Source organism: Salmo salar, chromosome ssa09, assembly GCF_905237065.1.
Source record: "Salmo salar chromosome ssa09, Ssal_v3.1, whole genome shotgun sequence".
Classification (NCBI taxonomy): domain Eukaryota; kingdom Metazoa; phylum Chordata; class Actinopteri; order Salmoniformes; family Salmonidae; genus Salmo; species Salmo salar.
The window spans coordinates 22,399,785-22,408,157 of record NC_059450.1 but is presented as its reverse complement, the minus strand read 5'-3'; the positions used below and the strand labels follow the sequence as shown (position 1 = coordinate 22,408,157).

The 8,373-nt window shown below is 40.9% G+C and overlaps 1 protein-coding gene across 1 annotated transcript; it reads left to right on the top strand.

The window, feature by feature from the left end:
• The first annotated feature begins 4,503 nt into the window (after nucleotides 1-4,503).
• Nucleotides 4,504-7,614, top strand: LOC106611014 (ADP-ribosylation factor 6). Its single transcript, XM_014210811.2, has 2 exons — nucleotides 4,504-5,084; nucleotides 5,300-7,614. The coding sequence occupies exon 2, from the start codon at nucleotides 6,030-6,032 to the stop codon at nucleotides 6,558-6,560; it is 531 nt and encodes a 176-aa protein (XP_014066286.1). The 5' UTR covers nucleotides 4,504-5,084; nucleotides 5,300-6,029; the 3' UTR covers nucleotides 6,561-7,614.
• Nucleotides 7,615-8,373: the final 759 nt, after the last annotated feature.

Sequence of the window (8,373 nt, the reverse complement as noted above, 5' to 3'; positions counted from 1 at the left end):
ATCTATATACAGTGTGTGCAAATGTAGTAAGATTAAGGAGGTAAGGCAATAAATAGGCCATAATGCGAAATAATTACAATTTAGCATTAACACTGGAGTGATAGATGTGCAGATGATGATGTGCAAGTAGAAATACTAGCGTGCAAAAGAACAAAAATAAATAACAATATGGGGATGAGGTAGTTGGGTGGGATATTTACAGATGGGCTGTGTACAGGTGCAGTGATCGGTAAGCTGCTCTGACAGCTGATGCTTAAAGTTAGTGAGGGAGATATAAGTCTCCAGTTTCAGTGATTTTTGCCATTTGTTCCAGTCATTGGCAGCAGAGAACTGGAAGGAAAGAAGACAAAGTAGGAGTTGGCTTTGGGGATGACCAGTGAAATATACCTGCTGGAGCACGTGCTACAGGTGGGTGTTGCTATGGTGACCAGTGAGCTGAGATAAGGCGGGGCTTTACCTAGCAAAGACTTATAGATGACCTGGAACCAGTGGGTTTGGCGACAAATATCAAGCGAGGGCCAGCCAACGAGAGCGTACAGGTCGCAGTGGTGGGTAGTACAGTGGGGCAAAAAAGTATTTAGTCAGCCACCAATTGTGCAAGTTCTCCCACTTAAAAAGATGAGAAAGGCCTGTAATTTTCATCATAGGTACACGTCAACTATGACAGAAAAAATGAGAAAAGAAAATCCAGAAAATCACATTCTAGGATTTTTTATGAATTTATTTGCAAATTATGGTGGAAAATAAGTATTTGGTCACCTACAAACAAGCAAGATTTCTGGCTCTCACAGACCTGTAACTTATTTTGTAAGAGGCTCCTCTGTCCTCCACTCGTTACCTGTATTAATGGCACCTGTTTGAACTTGTTATCAGTATAAAAGACACCTGTCCACAACCTCAAACAGCCACCCTCCAAACTCCACTATGGCCAAGACCAAAGAGCTGTCAAAGGACACCAGAAACAAAATTGTAGACCTGCACCAGGCTGGGAAGACTGAATCTGCAATAGGTAAGCAGCTTGGTTTGAAGAAATCAACTGTGGGAGCAATTATTAGGAAATGGAAGACATACAAGACCACTGATAATCTCCCTCGATCTGAGGCTCCACGTAAGATCTCACCCCGTGGGGTCAAAATTATCACAAGAACGGTGAGCAAAAATCCCAGAACCACACGGGGGGACCTAGTGAATGACCTGCAGAGAGCTGGGACCAAAGTAACAAAGCCTACCATCAGTAACACACTACGCCGCCAGGGACTCAAATCCTGCAGTGCCAGACGTGTCCCCCTGCTTAAGCCAGTACATGTCTAGGCCCGTCTGAAGTTTGCTAGAGAGCATTTGGATGATCCAGAAGAGGATTGGGAGAATGTCATATGGTCAGATTAAACAAAAATATAACTTTTTGGTAAAAACTCAACTCGTCGTGTTTGGAGGACAAAGAATGCCGAGTTGCATCCAAAGAACACCATACCTACTGTGAAGGATGGGGGTGAAAACATCATGCTTTGGGGCTGTTTTTCTGCAAAGGGACCAGGACGACTGATCCGTGTAAAGGAAAGAATGAATGGGGCCATGTATCGTGAGATTTTGAGTGAAAACCTCCTTCCATCAACAAGGGCATTGAAGATGAAACGTGGCTGGGTCTTTCAGCATGACAATGATCCCAAACACACGGCCCGGGCAACGAAGGAGTGGCTTCGTAAGAAGCATTTCAAGGTCCTGGAGTGGCCTAGCCAGTCTCCAGATCTCAACCCCATAGAAAATCTTTGGAGGGAGTTGAAAGTCCGTGTTGCCCAGCGACAGCCCCAAAACATCACTGCTCTAGAGGAGATCTGCATGGAGGAATGGGCCAAAATACCAGCAACAGTGTGTGAAAACCTTGTGAAGACTTACAGAAAACGTTTGACCTGTGTCATTGCCAACAAAGGGTATATAACAAAGTATTGAGATAAACTTTTGTTATTGACCAAATACTTATTTTCCACCATAATTTGAAAATAAATTCATTAAAAATCCTACAATGTGATTTTCTGGATTTTCTTTTCTCATTTTGTCTGTCATAGTTCACGTGTACCTATGATGAAAATTACAGGCCTCTCTCATCTTTTTAAGTGGGAGAACTTGCACAATTGGTGGCTGACTAAATACTTTTTTGCCCCACTGTATATAGGGCTTTGGTGACAAAACGGATGACACTGTGATAGACTACATCCAATTTGCTAAGTAGAGTGTTGGATGACATCACCGAAGTCAAGGATCAGTAGGATAGCCATTTAATTAATTTTGGGTCAGTCACAGTGGTCAGGTATTCTGCCACTGTGTACTCTTTTTAGAGCATTCTAGTTTGCTCTGTTTTTTTGTTGTTAATTCTTTCCAATATTTTAAGTAATTATTTTTTTGTATTCAAATGATTTGGGTCTAATTGTGTTGCTATCCTGGGGCTCTATGGGGTCTGTTTGTGTTTTTGAACAGAACCCCAGGACCACCATGCTTTGATTCCCAAAGTAGATTCCCAAGGTTTGGGAATCACTTCCTTTTAGGTGGTTGTAGAATTTAACACAACCAACTTTCCACTCTGGAGATTCCCTGTGAGATTAGAGGACATGACACAGTAGCAGAGATATGTGACTCATCAAATGAATCAAAGGGATGCTGATTTAATTCTCAAGCGAGTGCCATTTATTTGACTTACTGTGAAATAACCTTTGATGAATCAACAGGATCATTTTATGAGGTCTATGTATTGTATCTATCCATAGTATGATTTTACATTCCTTTAAATGAGAAAGATGTATTGATGAAGATCTTTGTTATTACACAACTGTCCTTTTTCAACTTGTGTAATAATATAAAAAAAGAAATGCTCAACTCTATTGCTATGCAAATACAATGCAATTGTCACATGTTAATACAATGGTTCTACCACAGGAAATACACAGTTACTATACTGGTATAGCTAATTATTGAACTTCCATTTTTTGCTATCCCTTCCTCCACAAGGTGATACACAGAAGCCACCGACAACTAAATGCAGAAGCCACTGACTGCCACGAAGCATGGACTACACAGGCACCAAGTCCAGCAGCATAAGGGCCTGCTCCGTAGCCTGGAGTTGGAGCATAGATACTGTATGAGGGGGATCGAGCAGCAGCAGAGACAGTACTGCAGGGCATTGGGGAAACTGAGGCCTGGCTGCTGTCCCTCGTCCCAGAGTTCCAGACCAAAGACTCCCTGCAGCTCCATTCTTCCTGCCCTCAATGATGCACAGACAGAGAACAGGGAGCACCAGGGCCCAGATGGCCAGATCTGTGGATGGGAGGAGTAACACTGAGGAACCTCAACTCGACATGAGATTGGCCTTGGACCACTGTGCCGGTACTGAGACTAACATGGTATGCTACTTGGGCAACCTTGACGTTTGCAGATATAAGACACAGACACATGGCCATCATCCAGACGATGGAACCCTTCAGGAAATGGCAATACATGATTTTGTCATCTACAGGTCAGCCAGACACCAACGACCTCAACCAAGGGCCTTAAATGCACGACAAGCGGTACCGGAGTCTAGGACCAAAAGGCTCCTTAACAGCTTCCACCCCCAAGTAATAAGACTGCTGAACAATTAATCAAATGGCCACCTGGACTATTTTCATTACCTTGAGTAACCTGTAGCCCCGCACATTGACTCGGTACCGGTACCCCATGTATATAGCCTCGTTATTGTTATGATATTTTCTTGTGTTACTTTATAATTTTTTATTTTTTTTTTCACTTTAATTAATTTAGTAAATATTTTCTTAACTCTATTTCTTGAACTGCAATGTTGGTTAAAGGCTTGTAAGTAAGCATTTCACTTTAAGGTATTCGGCGCATGTGACAAATACAATTTCATTTTAACCAGCCCACAGGTCATAACTCCAGCAAGCATCAGAACAGAGTATCCCTCTCACATGCGTCCACACAGAGGTTCAAACAGCCGAACAAAACTGATAGATATTAGTTCAGCTACCACCACTATGAACTTGAGTGGGGCATCTGGCTACTGATCTCCTGCATCGTTGGTAAATAATTTCAGTAAAATGAAAGACAACGCTGATGTATGCCACAAGGTGGTGATATTACACTTTGTATCGAGGACAGTATCCATACAGTAACCTAGTCTTCATTAAAAAAAAATGTTAAGGAAAGACATAAGAAGCCTACATTTAAATATATGGTTGTTAAGCATACCACATGTACTATTTTAATTTACAAATACATATTGATACTGATGCAATTTCGTTCTTTAATTAATGGCCATGATTTTTAGTACATTCGCACCATGCATTTATTTTTAATCAATGGACCGCATTTTTGACAATGCTTGTGATGTCAGAGTAATCCGAGGAGCAGAAATGTCACCTCTGAACGCACAGCGTGTGCGCAAGCCAACTGAATGAGCCAGAGGAAGTGGCGGATGATGTAGTCCACACCTTTCCGGTAGATCAGAGTTGTTGCACAGATAGAACAATGAGACAGATATTTCAACAGACTTATAAATGTGAAGTCCGGTTCCACTTACTACCAAATATGGTGATGAACGGAAGTCCAGTGGCCCGAAAGTCGGAGAAGATGGAGCGAGATAGATTTTGGCCGACAGGTCATTAAGGTAATTTTCTCATCAATGAAACATTTGATCTTGATACAGTTTCCCAAACTATAAGCTGTAACAAACAGAGTGGACTGCGTTTTATATACTTTACCCTTTGCCAAAGTTTTTTAAAATTGCGTCGTTTAAAAGGAGTGCAAGGGCGAATTGAGTTATTGCACAAGCGCATTTCACAGTGTAGGCGTTCCTTAACTGAAATATGCAAATAAATGATAGAATGCACCAATAGGATCTAACTAGCTTGAGCCTGGCTCTGCCCACTTCCTTGCTTGTTCTGCCCACTATGATTAATTTGCTCCCATTGGAAACGACAGGCTCTGGTCTATCTTGGGTTTGCTATAATAATCTTTGGTAGTAGCACTTCAACTCGACTGAAAAGGAGAGAAACGAAAGCGGGTTGGAAATTACTGAGAGAGGAGGGGGGAAACAGAAGGTAATATATATTTCTATTTATTTTGAGATTTGTGTACAATATTATAAAGGGTACATGCTAACTAACGTCTACATTTTCAATTTCGTTGACCTATCCACAATGCAGCGTGAAGTAGCTAGCAAGCTAGAAGTTAGCATTTAGCTGACGTTAGCTAGCAGCCGTCACCTTGCTAAATTGAGCTTTCTGACACTCATCCCAAACCTTTTCTGTTTCAGGGGGACAAGAGGGGGTATTTTTGGAATAAATCAATGACCTTAGTCACCGGGACTTTAGGACAACGGGCTCCTACGAACGAGTGGGTAGCCCAGTGCGACGTTTGATGGAATAGTTGCAGAAAATTGCCTTTCCCCTCCGGTGGTGCTGATCGAAACAAGGGCGCGGAGGGGGACCTCGAAACACACTCACCAAGAGGAAGTCAGGAGTAGCGCAGGCTTTTTGGAGGGCCTATTCGATTTCCTTGGTCTATCAACAGCCCCCGCCCCACTGACCCGGAATTTAATAGAAATCGATAGGAATAAGAAATCGATAATATTAACATTTTGTGACAGCTACAATTAAGACGTATACGGCTTGCCATACAATTTACTTTCCAAACCTTTGGGTACACATTTGAACTTGGATGCATCAAAGTCTGAGCAATAAGTTATTAGCAGCAATCCTCATAGTTACTGATTTGTCACCAGGAATAAGTTTATTGTTGCCAGTTTATTTGACTCCCGTGTTTGGCAGACACATACGTTAAGTATTGATTTGATCCTGACAATGCTCAGGGTGAGCATATTTCACATCATGTCCATTGATAGTTAGTTGCAGGGTTACGCCTGGTTAAGCAAATACATCAAATTGAAAGCTGCATGGTTTTGACATTAAGGAAGTAATACAGGACGTACTGAAGAACCCAACCAGTTTTTTTCATTTGAAAAGGAATATTTATGCACTGTTTTCATGATGGGGAAAATGCTTTCGAAAATCTTTGGCAACAAGGAGATGAGAATATTGATGCTTGGACTTGATGCTGCTGGAAAGACCACCATCCTTTACAAACTGAAACTTGGACAGTCAGTCACCACAATTCCCACTGTTGGTTTCAATGTCGAGACTGTCACCTACAAAAACGTAAAATTCAATGTATGGGACGTTGGAGGCCAAGATAAGATCCGTCCCCTGTGGCGACACTACTATACGGGCACTCAAGGGTTAATCTTTGTTGTGGATTGCGCAGACAGAGATCGCATCGATGAGGCAAGGCAGGAACTCCATCGCATCATTAATGACCGTGAAATGAGGGACGCCATCATCTTGATTTTTGCCAATAAGCAGGACCTGCCAGATGCCATGAAGCCGCATGAAATCCAAGAGAAACTAGGATTGACCCGCATCAGAGATAGGAATTGGTATGTTCAGCCCTCATGTGCGACCACGGGAGACGGACTATACGAGGGGTTGACATGGCTAACATCAAATTACAAATCTTAATGATTGAGTGATGACTGTTTTTAGAATACATTTTTTTTTACTTTGAAGTTAAATAACTTTACTTCTCAAATGAATACAATAAAGAAGTTTTGATTTATCCATTTATTTGATTACTATGATCCTATAGCTAATTTATCTTTATAAACTGGGTTTGCTGATTTATAGTTTGCCTATGCTCTGTAGCAAGCCTATGTCACATTATTTTTTGTGGCTTGATGAATACACAATTAAATGGGTTCATAATTCAGAACTAGAGTTTACTGCCTTTGCCTATTCTTCATCCCAATTTAATAGATTTTCTAATGGAGCTGGATTTTAATATTTTCATTTGGGCTAAGGCTTGGTTCTGTTATTCTTTTAAGATACACTTGGATTGATTGAGTAACAAGGGTCTGTTTCCTAGTTTTTCCTTTCAGAACTAAAGTTTGTCTGTTTAGTCTAGCTTGTTTGGGACAACTAGCTTCAACACCTTTATATTAAACATGTTTTAATACAGAAACCCAGTAGCAAATTGAGGTATTCCATGTCTTACATTTCATTTTCAGTATTCTGGACATTGTGACAATTATGTCTGAAAATACATTGTGTAGTGCTTGGACTAACCATCTGGAACCCATTTGCACAAGTGATTCCCTTCAGTGGGCTATATTGTGAATTATCCCAAATTGTGCTCAAGCATAAAACTGAAACAGGCTTCTGGTAACTCAAACATGCTTTTTGGAATGCAGGTTTTGTTAATGGGTAGCCGAACATAGATGGTTATGTAGCCAATTGACTCAATATTCCAAAGGAATATCATTCAGCTCTGAGCTCTCAACCTACTACCATTAATATGTCTCAGGATACGAGACCTATTACTTGACTAAATCTGCAGCATGAGTACAGAAGTACAGTAACCCTACAGCAGAGTGGACCTGTCATTCAATGGGAGAGAACAGCTCCCTGGTGAAATGATGTCATCTTTTGGTTCAGCTTTCTTACTCTTGTTGACTTGGAGAACCATGTACAGAACAATGTCATTGTAATGTCTAATAAAAAATAAAGTAATTTTAAATGCCTAATTTTCTTTTTTTAATCAACCTGAACTTTCCCAAAAGGGGTTAAAGGAACACAGTTCTCATATTACACATCTTCCTTAGGACTTAAAATCCATCATAAAGAATGCTAGAGACAAGATTGTAATTGGTCTTTGCTAATAGTTGACCACCTTTGCACTGTGAAAATTCTTATCTGATTGATGTGAACACAAGCCTCCCCCTTTGAGGAATGTTTTGCAGAGCTTGCACTTGATGTGCTGCAGAATGCAGGTGTTCAATATCCAACACAAAAAAAACTTTTACAGCATTTCATTCAAATAAGTAGGCCTAATGAGTCATTCTGTTATGTGAAGAACACAATGTCTTGGTGAAGTGTTGCATTGAAACCTTCCTGGGCAGTTTATATAGCTGTCCACCATAATAAAAAAGCCTGTATTGTCACTCTGTTTGCCACCATTGGGAAATATATGTTTTTCCTTTTACCCCATGTAAAAAAAGAAGTCCAACTGGTCTCAGCGGAATAACTACAGAACCACATGACTAGCCTGCATTGGGGTTTGGGTGACTGACTGGCTGCACAAATTGTTGGAGCAATACAGCTGTTTGTGAATTCTGTGCTCACTTGTTTGTGCTTGATATTGAGCCAATGCTGGGTTGTCAGCTGTTACTTCCTCTGCTTGTGGTTCAAAACAGGCTACAAATTCTGCCCTCCCCTCAATCTTTGTTTAGAAAGAACCTACATAATTGATGTATGCCCAGTACAAAACAAAGTAAAA